General features: G+C 35.5%; 2 protein-coding genes and 1 long non-coding RNA gene across 20 annotated transcripts; 1 reads left to right on the top strand and 2 right to left on the bottom strand.

Moving 5' to 3' along the window:
- Positions 1–6,970: 6,970 nt before the first annotated feature.
- On the bottom strand, positions 6,971–9,828 carry LOC106454118. 15 transcript variants are annotated; one of them, XR_007327596.1, is made up of 8 exons: positions 9,347–9,828; positions 9,224–9,259; positions 8,947–9,070; positions 8,721–8,870; positions 8,505–8,627; positions 8,211–8,270; positions 7,570–8,114; positions 6,971–7,490 (listed from the first exon to the last, which is right to left on the bottom strand). It is a non-coding gene; the product is annotated as an uncharacterized LOC106454118 (long non-coding RNA). The 15 variants fall into 15 exon arrangements; XR_007327594.1 differs by lacking the exon at positions 9,224–9,259 and having other exon boundaries at positions 7,570–7,691; positions 7,798–7,900; positions 8,003–8,114; positions 8,721–9,070; positions 9,347–9,824; XR_007327593.1 differs by lacking the exon at positions 9,224–9,259 and having other exon boundaries at positions 7,570–7,691; positions 7,756–7,894; positions 8,003–8,114; positions 8,721–9,070; positions 9,347–9,824.
- A 437-nt stretch (positions 9,829–10,265) lies between these two features.
- Positions 10,266–15,012, top strand: LOC106423367 (cellulose synthase A catalytic subunit 1 [UDP-forming]-like). The gene is given in 14 exon segments (NM_001315847.1): positions 10,266–10,360; positions 10,612–10,807; positions 10,884–11,059; positions 11,141–11,255; positions 11,356–11,545; positions 11,672–11,938; positions 12,090–12,435; positions 12,521–12,658; positions 12,737–12,862; positions 12,942–13,154; positions 13,235–13,502; positions 13,567–13,763; positions 13,839–14,189; positions 14,271–15,012. Coding segments are annotated over 14 exon segments (3,252 nt in total). The 5' UTR covers positions 10,266–10,279; the 3' UTR covers positions 14,859–15,012.
- Positions 15,013–15,653: 641 nt separating this feature from the next.
- LOC106423396 (protein WVD2-like 5) lies at positions 15,654–18,365 on the bottom strand. Of its 4 annotated transcripts, none has more exons than XM_013864173.3 (9): positions 18,169–18,365; positions 17,493–17,702; positions 17,176–17,421; positions 17,049–17,089; positions 16,891–16,962; positions 16,695–16,794; positions 16,549–16,620; positions 16,378–16,479; positions 15,654–16,305 (listed from the first exon to the last, which is right to left on the bottom strand). In XM_013864173.3, the coding sequence occupies exons 2-9, from the start codon at positions 17,694–17,696 to the stop codon at positions 15,847–15,849; spliced, it is 1,296 nt and encodes a 431-aa protein (XP_013719627.1). In that variant the 5' UTR covers positions 17,697–17,702; positions 18,169–18,365; the 3' UTR covers positions 15,654–15,846. The 4 variants fall into 4 exon arrangements, with proteins under 4 accessions (XP_013719627.1, XP_013719629.1, XP_048621849.1 ...); XM_013864175.3 differs by having other exon boundaries at positions 16,695–16,791; XM_048765892.1 differs by having other exon boundaries at positions 16,695–16,791; positions 18,162–18,358.
- Between the last annotated feature and the right edge of the window lie 872 nt (positions 18,366–19,237).

Raw genomic sequence — 19,237 nt, 5'->3', positions numbered from 1 at the left:
CTCATCCCTTAAGTTATACTAGATCTTTTCTCCGCGCTACGCACGGATTATGTCTTTTAAATATGTTTTAAGTATATATTTAAAAATGTTTCTTTTTGTAAACTTATAAAAATATTTTTTCTTGAGTATGTGAAACTGCAAAGAGTTGAAAGATCATAATATGTATTGTGTGTTTGAAGCAACTTTAATTTTTAGAAAACATTATTTTAAAAATAGGATCTAAACAAAATATTTTTGTAGAATAACTTATTAAAAAATCTATTTAGGCATTCAGAAAAATATTTTATTAAAAGGTGCTTAACTACCGCATACCGATTATTTGAACGCTAAAAGATGTTTATTAACGTTGTTCTTGTACCTGATATCCTACACTTTATGACATTGTAAAACTAATATGTAATTTTAATTTTTTATAGATAATTAACTAAAGTCTTGTTTGTTTTTAAGAAATGTACTTATGATTCAATTTTTGGTACATTACTTGCTTAGATGATCTAATACAAAAGGATAAAAACCTACTTTTAAAAAATAATATATATATTGATAATTTATTATATTTTATTATTCAATATGAACAATTTTACTTTCTATTTATTAGATATTATAATTTCCTCTCAAAATTAGTTTTGTGTATAAAATATTAAAAAAAATATTTAACAATAAGTTTGGATCAAAAAGGTTTAGTCATTAAAAATTTTCTCCCTCAAAATAAAATTTTCAATTTAATATAAATATACCTAAATTCATAATTTTTGTATATGCTGTTTTTTTTGGTTTATGATAAAAACTAAATCTGACCCTTCGTACTCATTTCAGTTTATTAAATATATTTGAATTACGCAAGTATTTCATTTGTATTTCCGATAAATTTATATGTATTATAATTATTAAGACTAAATATTTTAAATAATGTGACATACATGCAAATAATAATAATATTTATCACTCATTTTATTTCTGTTTTAAAAATAAATATTAGCATGAATATTAATATTTAAAAATTAGTATATCTAAATTGATAAATTTAAAAATATCAATCCAATTGGTTAATTATTTTCAAGTTGCTGTTATATTTCTTTGCAAATTTATGATTTTTAAGTTTTTTATTTTATTTTTCAAAATCTTTGGATTTTTTACTCTGGTAAGATATAATTTATGTTCTTTTTGTTCTTAGTTAAACGATTTTGAAAATTAAAATTTTTATTTTGAGTTTCCAGATATTTATTGTTTTTATATTATTTTATTTGTTAATTTTCATTTTTATTCTAAAAAATCATTCTCGTAAAACCTATTGTGAAAAATAAATCTTGAGATATAGTATAGGTCATTATCAAACACGATAAAATCATTGGAGTGTTGTGATAAGTTAATAGTACTTTTTGAATCAAAAAGAACATAAGTTTAGATCAAAAAAGCTTAGTCCTCAAATTTTTATCTCTTAGAATAAAATACCCTTTGTACTCATTTCAGTTTATTAAAATATATTTGAATTACGCAAGTAACAACTAATATTTTATTTGTATTTCTGATAAATTTATACATATTATAATTATTAAGATTAGATATTTAAATGATGTGACATACATGCAAATAATAATAATAATATCTATCACTAAGTTTATTTTTGTTTTGAAAATAAATATTAGACATGACTATTAATATTTTAAAATTAGTATAACTAAATTGATAATTTTAAAATATTAAGTAAATTGGTTAATAATTTTCAAGTTACTGTTACATTTCTTTCCAAATTTATGATTTTTAAGTTGGATTTTATAATTCATGTTCTTCTTGTTCATAGCTAAACAATTTTGGAAACTAAAATTTTTATGTTGAGTTTCAAGGTATTTATTTTTTTTTTATTATTTTATTTTCTAATTTTCCTTTTATTCTAAAAAATCATTATCGTAAAACCTATTGTGAAAAATAAAACTTGCGGAACTCTGAACAGCACATCTACAATAGTTGGCTTGGCTTAAATCGAACTAACAACAATTACATATTTGCTTCTTTGCTATTTGTTGCAGTCTTTCTGATTCTTTCAAACTGTTCTTCCAACTCTCAGTTTCTGAATTTGATGCAGCTATATGAGTACACAAACGTTAGATGAGTATATATAACACAAATGATTAGATTAACATCTATGTAACCAGGCGAATCGTTCTTTAAACCGGTATTATCATAATGTCATATAGTAAAAACATATGATAAATGATGTCTGTTTCCACAATTAGACAATCATCCTAATCAGTTGATTCAGGTAAGCGTTTGAAAGCTGAAGCTTTTAGTCTTCAAAATACTGCAGTTAGAGCTTGTATTAAAGCAAAGGTGTGTACACACTTGTCCACTCAAGGCCTGAAAAACGTAGTGAGACGTCACGACTTTACCATTGCAACTCCGCCGTGCATCACCGCCGAACAGGGCCAGACTCAGGAAGATGACCGATGAATATATGTTCAGTTGTATATGAATAACTGCAAACTCTATGTACTCGGCAAAGCTTAAAGAGTTTCAACGTTACAATAATTTATTTACACACAACTCAATGTAACATCCTAAAAGAAGATTTTTCTCATACATTATCATATCTATAACCAGTCTTTGTTATAAACAATAATTTTGTACAGTAGAGTACTGTGATTAAATATATATTATTTCATAAAGCTACAGATTCAATGTAACATACCAGTTTATAGTTTTTAACAGCTTTCGGTGTTAGACTACATGGAAAAGAAACAATCCATCCCAGATATTATTCATTTCCCCCATATTTACACATTCCTGCTTTTCAGATTGGAATGATGAAGCAGAAAAAATATTTTGATATGAGTTACACACATAGAGAGGATAAAATCAAAATGAAAAAAAGAAAATACTAAACTTACACTTCCATTTGCTTGGATCTGAGAATATGTATGTCTACGGTAATGTTTCTTCTTAGCAGTAGAAAGATTTTCCTCGTCTTGAAGTTCATTAACATCAAACTGGTTTCCAGACTTTGGATCTATCACTACCCAACCCAAATGACCCACTGGCCGACCAATTTCCATCATTTCCTCTCCTCGTCCACTTCTCAGCATAATCATCGTCATCATTTTCATACTCATCATCCCATGCTCCTCCTTGTAATTGCGGTCCATGAGACCCCAATCCTTGAAAATTTCCCAATAAATACTGAACACTATTGTGATGCTCGAAATGGTTACAACCACCAAAACAATAAGCCAGTAAGTCCATTTCTTCGAAGTTTGTTCTAGCTGCAACCACTAACATGGTGGATAGATACTTCAGTTCATTTGGCCTGTCTTTGCTTTCATTTTCCTCAACCAACGTCTATATACACTGCAAACAACAACAAAAAGTGTGTCGAAAATTTTGAAAGGATGCAAAAGTATGAATTTAGTATGGTACCTGAGCAAAGAGGAACAATTAAGGAATGATGGCAACAACAATGTAGAGTTCTTCGTAAATGTGTCTGATCGTCTGCACATGCAAAACTAAAACGTTAGGATTTAAACTGTAAAACAAACTAAGTAGCAAAAGCTAAATTTACTCAAACAATGATCATGATTATAAGTATTAAGTGACCTTGCCGATTTGGTTTTCCCACATAAATAGTAATGAGGTTGCGATCTCATGGAATTTTGTCTATTTGTTAGTTCAGATGTTGCTATTGGATCAAAGGCCAGGAAAACTTCACTGTTCAAACGAAGCAAAAGCGATTGAGATTCAAGGTTGTAAGAAAAAGATGTTGCCATAAGACTTTGATTCTAGTTACCTAAATATTTATCTTTTGGAAAGATTGTCTTTACGCAAGGGCCTAGACATGTTTAATAACTCGAAACTAAATTTAAGAAATAAGAGCGTCTTATAATCAACAAAGAGCATCTTTTAGCAAGCTTAGCAAAAGAGAGTTGACCACCCGATATACCTCTTTGCTTTTGGATCCGTAGAAATTGATGTCTGTAAACTTCTCCTTATTTCATGTGAGGCAAATATCTATGAACACTTCCTAATGGTAGGAACCCTTGAATCACAGTGTCATGTCGGGTCATAAAGCATTTAGTGTTTTGTGAAGATTAATTAGATGATGAGGTTTGAAAAAAAAATTAGGCCAAACAAACACACAGACCTGTTCGTAGATGAGAAGTGTATCAGACGTAACTCGGATTCGTGTGGACTTGGTGAGATATCTTTGAAGAGCATACCTACGTGAGACTTGGCGGAGGAGATAAGGGACTTGCTGTGTGGTTTCATCGCCATAGTTTCAACTTCTTGGGAGAAGATTTTCAGGATTCAATGAATGCATGTTTTCACGAAGTGGTTTATCAAGAAGGAGAAATAGGAGGCGAAACGAATCCATTAAGAGGGTATTGAAGAGCACAATTGATTGATGCATATGAGGTTTAGTAACTGAGATTTTGGATGGAGACTAATCGAAGAAGACGAAGTGGAATCTTGGCGTCGTTAGAATTTTTTTGTTTTGTTTCTAGGGTACAGATTGAGAGTAAAAGAAATAATCTGGGTCTTATCATCTGGACCTTTAAAATCAATATAAAACCCAAAGGTAGCCTTTTGAATTTTTCTCTGGATAAATAATAATGACGTGGCAAAACGAATGATTTTTATTGGCTGGTTTTCTTTGTAGAAGTGGACACCTTAAACACTCAGTATATTCCCTTTTTAGTATATGTTAGATATTATTTTAGCTAGTTTGGATTTGGCCCATAACTTTTAAATTTAACATTGTGAACCTAATTACAGTATCGTCTTGTCTCCACCGACAGATATCAGATTTGTTGTCCTGTCTCTTTCTTATTACAACTAGAGATTTTGTCCGGGCTACGCCCGGATTTATTCAATATTGAAACTATAATATATTTTCAATATTGTATTTTGGTATTTATTATTTGTAAATAAGTTTTATTATAAAAAATGCAAAATTAACGATTAAATGTTTAGATATAAATAAATGTAATTTGGATATTAGTTTATTTATTATGGTACTTTGGATATTAAATAAAATGTAAAATAAAAGTACTTTGTATGGTCAAATATTTTATTTTTAAATTTTTGTGGAAATATATGATACTATTATTTAAAAAAAAAAACAAAATAACTAAAAGTTTGACATAGAAATGACGGCGGTTAGAAATCTTGCTGTTCTTTTTTATTTGTTGATGACTTGCTTTCGGATTCTTGTGAATATTCTTCACCCAATATTTTTTAGTTTTTATGGAAAAACATTGAAATAGAAGTCAATATGAAAGCATGCATAAGGACCGTTATATATGAGACGAAATAGCGTTAACAAAAGTAAAAAACATTGAGCTTTAGACCAAGCTCAACAAATCGAAGACATTAGGGGTAATTGGTTGGACTGTAACTATAGAAAATTTACTTTAGAATTTAGTCTGTAGAATTTTTTGATTTAGCTTTAAGGGTTGTAGCTTTAAAATTTCCTACAGCTAAAAGGATGAGGCTTTAGAAAATAAGATTTTTACAACCATTTTTTGTCTGTTTTTGCTGTAGCTTTAGGTTTTGGGTTGTAGCTTTAAAAACTAAGATAAATCATGATTGGTAGTATTTAAGGTTGTAGATGGAAATTAAAGCTAAAGTCACTTCCTACAACCCAACCAATCACCCCCTGTTTTTGTTTCAAAAAATATAAGTGAATACACATAAAAGTATGATCGCTTGTTGTAGATAATCGTATATACGGAACACCTTATTATAGACATAAATGGTAAATTTCTGAGATTATGGTTTCAATGAAGTGAGAACATGTTTTCAGGCATCAGGAAAGAGAACTTACTTTACATTTCCTCATATGAGATGACCAACCTATGTCTCGACTACCTCTTTGTACTTGTAGACTTATTCCTCTTTTTTTTTTTTCAACGATTCCTCGTCTTTATTATCTGCATCAATAGAGAAAGAAAATGAGTTGTGTTATGAAAATAGCAGTACGGTTTGACTGTCCGAATCAAAGTCTCTTTAAGATTGGAGTAAATTTTCTTGTTAAATATAGTAGGAGTTCAGTTACAAAAAAAATAGCAGTACAGTTGTGTTAATATTGAGTGAATTATATGTATTCCTAACCTTTTAGGAAGACTATAGTAGATTCCTTATACACGTTCTACTCTTCTAGGACTAATGTTTTTCCCTTGAAAACAAATAACAAATATAAAAAATACAAAACAAAACAAAACAGAAAACAAATATTTTGCAAATTGGATTATATTATTATATTCTTTTCTTTTCCAAAGCTCCATATTTAATAAAAAAAATATGTTTAAGAAATATATTTTTACATCTCCAATTCATTAATTAATGATAAATAATTTCAAAAATACTAATTGTGTTTATTGAAATTATATTGGTTAAAAATTGTGAAAATTAGTTAATTACAAAGATAATACATTAATCAAAATGTAATACTCCCTCTCTTTCAAAATACATGATATTTTGACTCATTGCACGTAGACTAAGAAATCTATTTTTCTTCAAAAAGTAACTTTACAAATATAATTTAAAAATCATTTAACCAATTAAAAAAATGACTGCAAAATCTAATTGGTTACATAGTTTTCAATAAAGTTAAAAATAATATAAATATATTAAAACTTCATCTATTTTGAAACAACAAACATCTTATAAAACATCAACTATTGTGAAACAGAGAGAGTATATATTTTCTTAATATGTGTGAAAATTTAAAATTTATCATTTTTGAACCGGATAGAATATAATTTATCAGGATGTTCTCCGAATAAGTGGCCACAAATAGAAGAGTAGAGCAAAAACAATTGTTTTGATAAATACACATCTTTAATTTTTAAAATCTCAATCACATCCAACACTATTCCATTTGATGTGGATCTCAATATTTAAAATAGTAACCTTATTATAGCTCACACAGTCCATAAAGGAAAGCAAGAGTTATGTAAAACCAGTAAGACGGTACTTATAGTTCAGGAAAGGTTTTGGAAATTAAGATGGGAACTTCCAATCAACAGCAATTAAAATGCAACCAAAAGTAAAAAATTGTCATAGCAACAGATGAAATAAATGTTCCAATGGTGACATAAAGCGGCAATTTAGTGAGTACGTGGAGGCAGGGAGGTCTTATTAGGTGCTAAGCCTAGGACATTTGTCTTTCTTCTCTTCGTTCCTCTCCCTCTCCTTGGTTGATGAATTTGCCTCACCAGAAAACCTCCCAAGCTTCTTGAACCTTCGGTACAGTTAGCAGCATCACTGACTGGAGAGAGGCGGTGACCCACATCTAGCGCCTAGCTTGGATTGTCCACTGTTGTTTTCCGAGGTGGAAGGAGCGCAGGACAAAAAACTTTGGTGACTATGATGGTCTGCCTTTTGGATGTAAAATTTCATGGGATAACTTTGACCCTGAACTTGTGTAACTGGCCGCTTGCATCAACCAAACAATGCGGAGTTGGAACCTCTTCCTCACCAACCAACTCTTCATTAGCCTGAGATATATAACTCACGAATACTGTACGTGAGTTTCAATAGGTGGGGGAGGTGAAGATTAAGCTCAATTTAAGATACCTCCCAAGTAATTGTCGAGTAAGTCAGAAGCTTGTCTTCTGGTACGTTCAGTGCCTGCATCTCAAAGGAGTACGACGCTGGCTTTGTCACCACTGTCATACACATATATCTCAGCACGGAACCTGTAATTATAACGGAAATGTTTTACCAAAAAAAAACAGAGAGGAGTTGGGGAACTAAAAATACTTTGCAACATCAGAATAGTAGATTGAGGTTCGTCAGTGTAACTGTGTCAGTGACATTACTTCACAACCCTGGTAACATTCTCACATCAACGATGTTGGCCCTTTGTAATACCACCCAGGATTTCTTTCGACATCGTCAACTGTCTCTTTGCAGTAGGAATAAGCATTCAACATTTATTAGAGAAAAAAAAAGTTGAACAATTAGGGTGTAAGTATACTATTCAGGCGGGAGTGAAATATGGCTGTACCTGAACGGATTCATTGTTGACGAAGGTGACTATCGCACCAATTGTGATGGTTTCAATCTTTGTTATCTTCGATGTGTTCACCAGTTCAGACGCGTTAGGATGCACAGCTAGCCTACAACACGATATATTGTTCAGGTGGAAGGAAGACATTGGAAAATTTTTAAAGCAGAAGCACAAACCAAGATAGATACTGAATGGGTCGACTGACCTTGTTGTCAATGAATACTCTGGAATCTGGAGGAAGACATTGAGCTGAACCAGACCTTCCCTGTGTGTTTGGAAATTGGGACGACATAGGAACAATCCAAAGGTTAGGACAGGAAAAATGACAGAAGCAGTGTGAAGTTGTAATGAGTGGCGAACAACTAAAAGCAATTGCAGACAGTCGAGATAAACATGATATAGTATTGAGCCCTTGCATTTGGTCATTCAATGGTGAGTGAGTAAATTAATATGGAAGCATTAAGAAGTTGGGTAGTAATATGGAATACAATTTGCTTACTCGTTAGGTTGTACGTGTACCAACAATCTCCATCCCCGTGATCATGTCAAGGACTGGACGTTGCTGGAGATGATGCCCATCGATGAGCTTCATATGCCCAATAAATCTAAAACATTAATGCACCTAATACAAAACGGGGAGGAGAGGTCAGAACTGTTGGGGAATATTAAACACAAACATGTTGCACTTATATTAAAATTAGGATATTCATCTTACTAAATAGATCCCTTTTAGGCCGCAACTCGCTTGAAAACATCATCTCCAATTCAACATACCACAGCTAGCAAGGATTAAAAACCATATTATCCATCCACCTCTCAAGGTTGACGAACATTTAAACATACCATTGTCTTATAGTCTGAACCACTGCAAATAAATATAAGATAAACAGTAAAAAATATTTGGTATGAGTAAAAGTCTCAGTACAAAACGTTTCCTTTACTTTTCCTAGCTAGCAGGTAGCTGTGAATTCCAAGCCCCATGACTCTGTGACTTTCTTAAATGTGTCTCGTGCCGGACAACTAAATGAATCAATTTTCAGATGTTTCCAGATAAACTGCACAATACTGTAAATAAAACGTCAATACGAAGAAAAAAACAGAAGCACAGGCTGTAACAATCCATATAATAACACAATTGAAATATTTTAGAATATAAAATCTAGAGTAGGGATCAAGATGCTGAGGTGATTTTAGACTGGAATCTTGAAAGATTCAAACCTGAAAACACGCCGTGTATGAGCTTGTGTTGCTTCTCTAGCTCAAACCACAATTCATAAGTTGAGAGGCGGATACAGTCGGACTAAGAAATGAAAATGCAACAAATAAAAGGAGAAAAATCACCTATAGATTGGCTAGGCATGGCTTGCCTTGTACATTCATCATCATAACTGTCTTTATCATCTTAACAATCTCTTTCTCTGTTCCACTGAAACACTCAAATGCATCTCCTTCAATCTTTAGCTGTCTGTAACAACTCTCATTAGCTTCTCGATAAGTACTGGCGGCTGCTCGCGCCTTTTTGAGTTTAACATCCGACGAGTCAGATTCATCAAGGCTTAACATCGTGGAGCTTGGATCTACACCAGGGATCGTCAGAATCATGCTTGCTGAGTCACGATCCACATATTCGTGATATTATATTGCAAGAGAGTTGAGGATGCAAAAGGTCGCCTTAGATTAATCCAATTGCAGATTAGAGTGAAATGGAGGATGAAAGAGAAATTGAACTTTAGTACAAAGTTATTTAAAGCTCGAGATCAAAACTCCTTGAATCCCAAAAAGTTAGCGTTAGTGGTTTTTGGGAAGAGGGATCGATTTCTCCGTGCAAATGTAATTAGTTAATTCGTGTTTTTTACATGAGATGAGCTGGCATGTTCTAATGATTTTATTGGCTGGAATTTATCTGCTGATGTGGACACTCTCTTTGTTGAAGATATTCTTCTTTTAGTATAGGTTAGATCTGGCCACGTCACACAATAGCTGGCTCGTCTAGTGGGGAAGCCAACGGCTCAGCTTTAAAAAAAGAACACATATAGATAATCCGAGCCAAGCCGAGCCAATACTATAGGAGACGAAGAGGCTACCGTCACCACCCCCGGTTAAATATTTACTTTGTCAATTAAAAAAAAAATTTAAAAAAAAAAGAAACTCAGACACGGAAATAAAATAGGCAAATCAGATTGGTGTTTGAAGTTTAGGATCAAAGAAAGAAAGAAAGAGAGTGTCAGTGTTGAACATCTCTCTGTCGGTGTGTGATCTGACTCATCAGCATCAATGGAGGCCAGTGCCGGCTTGGTCGCTGGTTCCTACCGGAGAAACGAGCTCGTTCGGATCCGTCACGAATCCGACGGCGGGGTTAGTGTTTCTAGATCTCATATAGTTTCCTCCATTAGGATCTTGAGTTGCTAAAGATAGAAACTTTACTTTTATGTCGGTGGATTTCAGTTTAGGATCTTCTTGATCTAAGGCTTGTGTAATAGAACTTTAGCTCTCAAAGTTTACTACTTTACTTGGATCTCCTTTGGATCTGCATTGATCTGTTACAGTAGTTTCTTATATACTCAATAAACTAACAGTTGATGTGACGTTGATGATACTCAATGCAGTCCAAAGCTATGAAGAATATGGATCCACATACATGTCAGATCTGTGGTGATAACGCTGGGCTCACTGAAACTGGAGATCTTTTTGTGGCTTGCAATGAATGTGCCTTCCCTGTCTGCCGTCCTTGCTATGAGTACGAGAGGAAAGATGGAACTCAGTGTTGCCCTCAATGCAAGACTAGATACAGACGTCTCAGGGGTCAGTACTAGTCTTTGGATTTTTTTTTTATTCTGTTTAGTCTTTGTTGGTGAACAAGTTTTTTGGATTGTTGCAGGGAGTCCTCGTGTTGAAGGGGATGAAGATGAGGATGATGTTGATGATATTGAGAACGAGTTTAATTACGCTCAAGGAGCTAACAAGGGAAGACGCCAACAACGTCATGGTGAAGAGTTCTCTTCCTCTTCTAGACATGAATCTCAACCAATTCCTCTTCTCACTCATGGCCACACGGTAATGATCTACATCTAAAGTGATCTGTATTACTGGATAAATCTCTAAGATTAGACTCTTTTTTAAAAATTTGCTACACAGGTTTCAGGGGAAATTCGCACGCCTGACACACAATCTGTGCGTACTACATCAGGTCCTTTAGGGCCTGGTGACAGGAATGCCATTTCATCTCCATATATTGACCCACGCCAACCTGGTATTCTTTTTTTCTTTTTTTTTGCTTTAAGTACAAGGCCTTAGTTATATGTCATTTTTTTGTGGACAACTGACTGATAGCTTGTGCTTAAAAATTGCAGTACCTGTGAGAATCGTAGACCCTTCGAAAGATTTGAACTCTTATGGGCTTGGCAATGTTGACTGGAAAGAAAGGGTTGAAGGCTGGAAGCTGAAGCAGGAGAAGAATATGGTACAGATGACTGGTAAATACCACGAAGGGAAAGGTGGAGAAATTGAAGGCACTGGTTCCAACGGCGAAGAACTCCAAATGTAAGTCAAAGAACTAGACTCGGGACTATTCTGCTTTGCTAGATTCTTATAGACGTAGATCTTATTCAAATTTGAGTGTTATTCCTTAGTTTCCTTCCACTGAGTTAATGATATTTTACTTAACAGGGCTGATGATTCGAGGCTGCCTATGAGCCGTATTGTGCCTATCCCGCCTTCTCATCTCACACCTTACCGGGTTGTGATTATTCTCCGGCTTATCATCTTGGGATTCTTCTTGCAATATCGTACAACTCACCCTGTGAAAGATGCTTATCCATTGTGGTTGACCTCAGTTATTTGTGAGATCTGGTTTGCATTTTCTTGGCTTCTCGATCAGTTTCCCAAATGGTACCCTATTAACCGAGAGACTTATCTTGACCGTCTCGCTATAAGGTTGGTCTTTAGGTCTATCCAGTCTTCTTTATCTTATTTTTTTGTGCTAATTTGATACCTTCTTCCACAATGGTGCATATCAATTTCTGACTAGATCATGATAGGATCATCCTGATTATATTTAATGGTTTGTTTTGGTTTCATATTGTAGATATGATCGAGACGGTGAACCATCGCAGCTTACTCCTGTTGACGTGTTTGTTAGTACAGTGGACCCACTGAAAGAGCCTCCTCTTGTAACAGCAAACACAGTTCTCTCGATTCTTGCTGTGGACTACCCGGTAGACAAAGTAGCCTGTTATGTTTCAGACGATGGTGCAGCTATGCTGACGTTCGAATCTCTTTCTGAAACTGCCGAGTTCGCAAAGAAATGGGTGCCATTTTGCAAGAAGTTTAGCATTGAACCCAGAGCCCCTGAGTTCTATTTTGCACAGAAGATAGATTACTTGAAGGACAAGATCCAGCCTTCTTTTGTTAAAGAACGACGAGCTATGAAGGTCTCTCCATCTGCTTTCTCATCTATTAGTAAAACTAGAGATTGTCTCTAAAAAAAACTTTGTTTGTTTGGCTTTGTAATGACAGAGAGAGTATGAAGAGTTTAAGGTGAGGATCAATGCACTTGTTGCTAAAGCACAGAAGATCCCTGAAGAAGGATGGACGATGCAGGATGGTACTCCCTGGCCTGGTAACAACACTAGAGATCATCCTGGAATGATTCAGGTACAGTGATTCAATCCCTTAAACTATTATAACTTCAGGATATTATATTTATGCTGCATCGTTTTGTTTCATTTTCAGGTGTTCTTAGGCCACAGTGGAGGTCTAGATACTGATGGAAATGAGCTGCCTAGGCTCATCTATGTTTCTCGTGAAAAGCGGCCTGGATTTCAACACCACAAGAAGGCTGGAGCTATGAATGCATTGGTTTGTTAACTTTCTCCTTCGTATTCTTTTGTCTAAGGAAATTTGTTCTCTCCTGATTCAGCTTCCTTTACGTTGACAGATCCGTGTTTCTGCTGTTCTGACCAATGGAGCTTATCTATTGAACGTGGATTGTGATCATTACTTCAACAACAGCAAAGCTATTAAAGAAGCCATGTGTTTCCTGATGGACCCTGCTTATGGAAAAAAATGCTGCTACGTCCAGTTCCCTCAGCGTTTTGATGGTATTGACTTGCACGATCGTTACGCCAACAGGAATATAGTCTTCTTCGATGTGAGCTTCACTCCCCCCATTCAAACACTCTCTTTTACCGTTTGTTCATATTTGACTTAGATGTTTGTTACTTTGTGCAGATTAACTTGAAGGGGTTAGATGGAATCCAGGGTCCAGTATATGTGGGTACTGGTTGCTGTTTCAATAGGCAAGCTCTATATGGGTATGATCCTGTTTTGACTGAGGAAGATCTGGAACCAAATATTATTGTCAAGAGCTGTTGTGGCTCAAGGAAGAAAGGAAAGAAAAGCAAGAAGTATAACTATGATCAACAGAGGAGAGGCATCAACAGAAGTGACTCCAATGCTCCACTTTTCAACATGGACGACATAGAAGAGGGTTTTGAAGGTTTGATTGAGCTTATAATCTTCATTGATGTGTATAATACTTATAATTCCTTTCTTGAATGCAGGTTATGATGATGAGAGGTCTATTCTAATGTCCCAGAAGAGTGTAGAGAAGCGTTTTGGTCAGTCCCCAGTGTTTATTGCGGCTACCTTCATGGAACAAGGTGGCATTCCACCAACGACCAATCCAGCTACTCTTCTCAAGGAGGCTATTCATGTTATAAGCTGTGGCTACGAGGACAAGACTGAATGGGGAAAAGAGGTGAGTTCTCAAACTTTATGTTCCCTTTCTCACCTCTCTGATGACAACTTATTTGGCTTTTTTTTTTTGGTTTAGATTGGTTGGATCTATGGTTCTGTGACAGAAGATATTCTTACTGGGTTCAAGATGCATGCCCGGGGTTGGATGTCCATCTACTGCAATCCTCCACGACCTGCGTTCAAGGGATCTGCACCAATCAATCTTTCTGATCGTTTGAACCAAGTTCTTCGATGGGCGTTGGGATCTATTGAGATTCTCCTGAGTAGACATTGCCCTATCTGGTATGGCTATACAGGAAGGTTGAGACTCTTGGAGAGACTCGCTTACATCAACACCATTGTCTACCCTATTACAGCTCTCCCACTCATCGCCTACTGTATCCTTCCTGCTTTTTGCCTCATCACTGACAAGTTCATCATACCAGAGGTTCGTTAGACTATGTCAATACGTTTATTTCAGTCTTCATCATCTCTTATTTAAAAAAACTATAACAACATTGTTGTGCAGATAAGCAACTACGCGAGTATCTGGTTTATTCTTCTCTTCATCTCAATCGCTGTGACTGGAGTTCTAGAGCTGAGATGGAGCGGCGTGAGCATTGAGGACTGGTGGAGGAACGAGCAGTTCTGGGTCATCGGTGGAACATCTGCTCATCTTTTCGCAGTCTTCCAAGGTCTACTCAAGGTTCTTGCGGGTATAGACACTAACTTCACTGTCACATCCAAAGCCTCGGACGAAGATGGGGATTTCGCGGAGCTTTACATCTTCAAATGGACAGCTCTTCTCATTCCACCGACCACAGTGCTAGTTGTGAACCTCATAGGCATTGTGGCTGGTGTCTCTTACGCTGTGAACAGTGGGTACCAGTCATGGGGACCGCTCTTTGGGAAGCTTTTCTTCGCCTTGTGGGTCATTGCCCATCTCTACCCTTTCTTGAAAGGTCTAATGGGAAGACAGAACAGAACGCCAACCATCGTCATCGTTTGGTCTGTTCTTCTGGCCTCCATCTTTTCGTTGCTTTGGGTCAGGATCAATCCTTTTGTCTCTGTCACTCCCGAGGCCAACCCCACTGCCGTCCCAGGAGGTGTCTTTTAGACCCTATTTTATATATATTTTGTAAGCGCATATACGGAATGGGAGCACTCTCTAAATCTTCTAAGCCTCAAAACCAAGTGAACCAGGCGGTTAGTTTTCTCTTAGCGGTCAGAGAGTTATGAAGTTATTGGTACTTGTCACCGTTGTGATGGTGTCTCTCTTTTGAAACATAGAGCCACAAGTAATACTTTGTTATTATTATATTATATTTATTAATTTTGCTTCTCACCTCACCTTGTAATGTTGGAGCTTTGTTGTTGTCCTAACGAGTCTATATATGCGCTTTCACTATAATACAAAAGTTTTATTCAACAATTGAGATATATGCGCTTTCACTCTAATACAGACGTTTTTATTCAACAATTGAGATTTATATGATTATTTAAGATAATACTCTTACATAAATGATTTAGTGGATCAAAATGTGATTGGCTCTATGATAATCTTACAAAAACTCTAATCCGATTTGAAAAAAAAAACTTTTCAATTTAATACAAACGTTTTATGCAAAAGAAATTAATTAGTCGATGGATAAGCAAAAAACCTCAGTTCTTGGCAATAAACAAAGAACCAAACATGATTATAGTGGCTGGACCATTTATCTTCAGAACAACAGCTTCACATGTAATAACACAATGTCAATTCAGTTGTCACTAATTACCACAAATCACAATGACATTTTTTATATCTTTCAAGAAAAAAAGGAAGAAGAATAGAAAAGAGAATACACAAAGCGCACGCATAATCTCCTGAATATTCACCTTTTACGAATCAAAGCATCAAAAAGAAAAGAGCTTAAGACATCAAAAACACAACTTGAAAGATTAAAAACATAGAAATATCAAAAAGCAACAACATTTAGAACCAAACCATACGACTCTTTTCACTCTTTTACCCATTTCTTCTCACATAAGTTTTGGTCGAAAGTACATATATAATAAATATCATACGGTTTCTTGTCCTCCTTAATTAATGCAAGCTATGAGTCTTAATGCTCAACAGAAACCACTTCAGATACCTCTATGGACTTGGCTCTGTCTTCATCCATCATTGGAGATACAGTCTCATGTGAATCTTCCGCATCAGCATTGGACGATGATACATTCCCTTGTGCTTCCTCATCTATGGGATCCGAAGACTGCTTCAGGGCTTCTGCATCTTTTTCGACTTTCTTTCTTTCAGGCTTCACCTTTGCTGAGGTTGTTGCAGGTTTTGCTGGGGCGAGTTTTCCATCAGGGAGAGCTGTTTTCTGAGATGGCAATCTCGGAAGTGATTTGCGCAAGGGTTGCTTCTTGAGATCAACTGTTGGCACAACTCCTTTAGCGGTTGTGCTGTCTCTAGAGGCTTTCTCATCTAAGCTCAGCCTAGCGACACGAGGGGTCTGAGCTTCTTCAGAGTCAGTCTTCTTCCTCCCGAGTTTTGGAGATTTGGGTCTTGTTGGTGGTATCTACAATAACAATGAGAATTAGTACTTCATCAAAAAGGTGAGATCATTGTTGAGAAGATAGAGCACAAGTACCTTCTTTAACTCTGTTTTAGGCGGCTGAGAGAAGCTAGGCATGGGTGTGGCTTTGAAGTTCAAGCTCTTTCTTAGCTTCCTAAGCTCAGCTTCTTGTGTTTCCTGTGATAGTACCAAAGAGTTTTAGGTCGAGAACACTATATGACAAAGAAGAGGGTTTAGAAGACACACCTTAGACTTGGCTTGCATGTTATTAATCTCCTCTTCTTTTGCATGAGTCTTCTCCTCAAGCTTAACATAGAACTGCACCATATGAAAGCAGAGATACAATTATTTTCACAATACATGTTTGTGGAGAGTGGACTTAAAACGCAAACCTCTCTTCTCTTTTCAGCACGTTGGTCACACTTGAAACTGAACCCATAGTTTGGAAGTGCACCGACTTTACGAGGCTTGCCATCGTCTGCTTTTGGGCTACTAAGAAACCATAAAGTTATAATCAACACCAATGCTAAAAAAAATGAGAGCCAAATGCATAAAGGCCCCAAGAAAGAAGAGTTAGTAGACAAATACTTAGAAGATTGAGCATCATCTTCAGATGTCTCCTGGACTTGTTTCTTTTGAAGCTTTGGTTTCACCTTGTCCCTGTATTAAAGAAAGAAACAAATCTCTACTTTCAACAACTGATTAGTGAATAAAAGATTAGTGAGAACACTTGGCAGACTCAATACCCGGCGGCGCTTTCAGCTGGTGCACGGTCTTGCTTTCCATGCTGATATGAAAAAAAAAAGAAGAAATTAGAAATAATCATCAGCCAAAAGCAAAGAAACATAGAAGAAAGCTGTGAGGGATGATTACCTCAGTGACCTTAGCCGCTCTACCATTGAATGATGTGCTCTTCAGAGACTTTGTTGTTTGCGCAATAGGAGCAACAGAGCCATTAGATGATGCCACTTTAGCATCTCCACCTTTAATCTCTTTCTTCTTCTTGATAAGAACCGGTGGAACATTCTTACCACCTGAGAGTTTCTCCTGCTTTAGCTTCCGTTGAGCCTTTTGGCCATTAGCATACTTTGGTCCATCTACACTTTCAACTTGTGTGCCCTACAAAAGAACAAAAACGTTAACTATCTGACGGGGGCAAGTACATTAACCATCCAAGAGTTACAACAAACCTCAGCTGCCTCTTTGGGATGTTCAACTGCATCCAAAGCAGAACTGTCTCCGGAATTCTCATTCTGACTTTCTGAATTAGTATCCAAAGTTTCACCAGAAGCAACACCATTTCCTTCAACACAGACATTCTCCATTGTTAAAGCACCATTTGGAAGAGCAGAGTCAGTAGTCCCATCAGCCACCATGGTACTTTCAGGATCCATAGTAAACTACAAAACAAACAACACTCACTTGAACCATGCATTATCATGTAAATCAATCAACAGACAAGAACCGTATTGACACAAAAGCAGAGTACTTTATGAAGTGAATTAAATATCTATCAACATTGTGACAGTGAGCAAGAATCAAGCTACATTACAAAAGCACTCCTTTTCTCCAGTATCCAGACTTAAACCACTCATATGTAAATGGATCCGTAGCTTCATCGATCTAAGTAAAACAAATCCGAGAAACGAAGCAAATCTGAATCAGACAAAACCTAAATCTCGAGCTCACTCACTAGTCATTGTAGTGAAGCAAATCAGTAAGTGACAGTATTAAAAAAATCGATCTACGGATATACAGACCAAGCAACGGAAACGGACAAGCAGATAAGTTCCACTGATTCATTACAAGTCTCAAAGCAACGAAACAAAGAGAAGCAGGCAAGAGAAAAAAGGACGCACATCTTACCTCACCAAACGCAGTTACCAAAACAAATCAAACGTCCATCGAAAGCAACAATCAAAGGAATGCAAGAAGAAGAAAAAGGATGAGATTTGGTTTTGTGCTCGAGTGTGTTTGGTTTTGGGGTTTCTGAGGATGGATTCTCGGTCTACACACCCAAGTTGAGATTTTTCTTTTTTTTTTTTTGTCAAGGGAGAAAAATGACAAAACGTTTTAATTATTTTTATTACAGCGGCGGTTCCAAATCTAATCGCCACGTCACCACGATAATTACGGTTTACTATTTTGATCGTGGGATTGAGGGGAAGTTTTGTGGTACTCTAAATCTTTTCTTTTAATGGAAGTCTACTATTTACTATTATCACTAATAATATTTTTTTTAATTTTTATCCACATTAAGTTTGCTGTTACAATAAGAAATCTGAATCAGATTTTTTCTGTGACTGTCAACTTTGGATGGTTTGTTTTTCTTCTTTTATACTTCAAAGATAAACCAACAATTAAAGTATACAAAGAGTATATTGGAGGATTGTAAATTGTTCTATTTTACAAGGAATTTATTCCAGTTTTGGTGAAAATTTTGATATATCAGGATATTGGAGGATTAGTAAACGGAAATGTGTACAAGAAACTTTAGATTCCTCTACAACCTGAAATATTTTTTTTTGGAGGTTCATAATGTAATTTTAAAAATAATAATGAATTTTGTTAGGGTTTGAATGGATGCATATATTAGGATGTGTAATGAGTCAATGACTGTGTAAATAGTTTCAGACAAAATTTATGGAATCAGTGCAGCACAACAGTCCTCAATATGTTCAATTGATTCTTGTTAACTCTTTTCACGCATATAGTAAGACATCTCTATATAATGAATCTTTTATCGAGTAGTCGCTTTATGAAGGTGAGCCTTATCATCCCCCACACTATTATAACATACTTGATTCTTAAATGGGAACTTTAGGCATCTAGTTAATTAACACCTTTCATCCAAAAAAAATACTAAAGCCAGCTCATGGAATCTATACTTTTCATCTAAATATATCATAGTTTCTAAAACTATGGTTTCAAAAGT

Source organism: Brassica napus, chromosome A3 (assembly GCF_020379485.1).
Source record: "Brassica napus cultivar Da-Ae chromosome A3, Da-Ae, whole genome shotgun sequence".
Classification (NCBI taxonomy): Eukaryota; Viridiplantae; Streptophyta; class Magnoliopsida; order Brassicales; family Brassicaceae; genus Brassica; species Brassica napus.
Note: the sequence above shows the minus strand (reverse complement) of the source record. Positions and strands in the feature narration are given on the sequence as shown.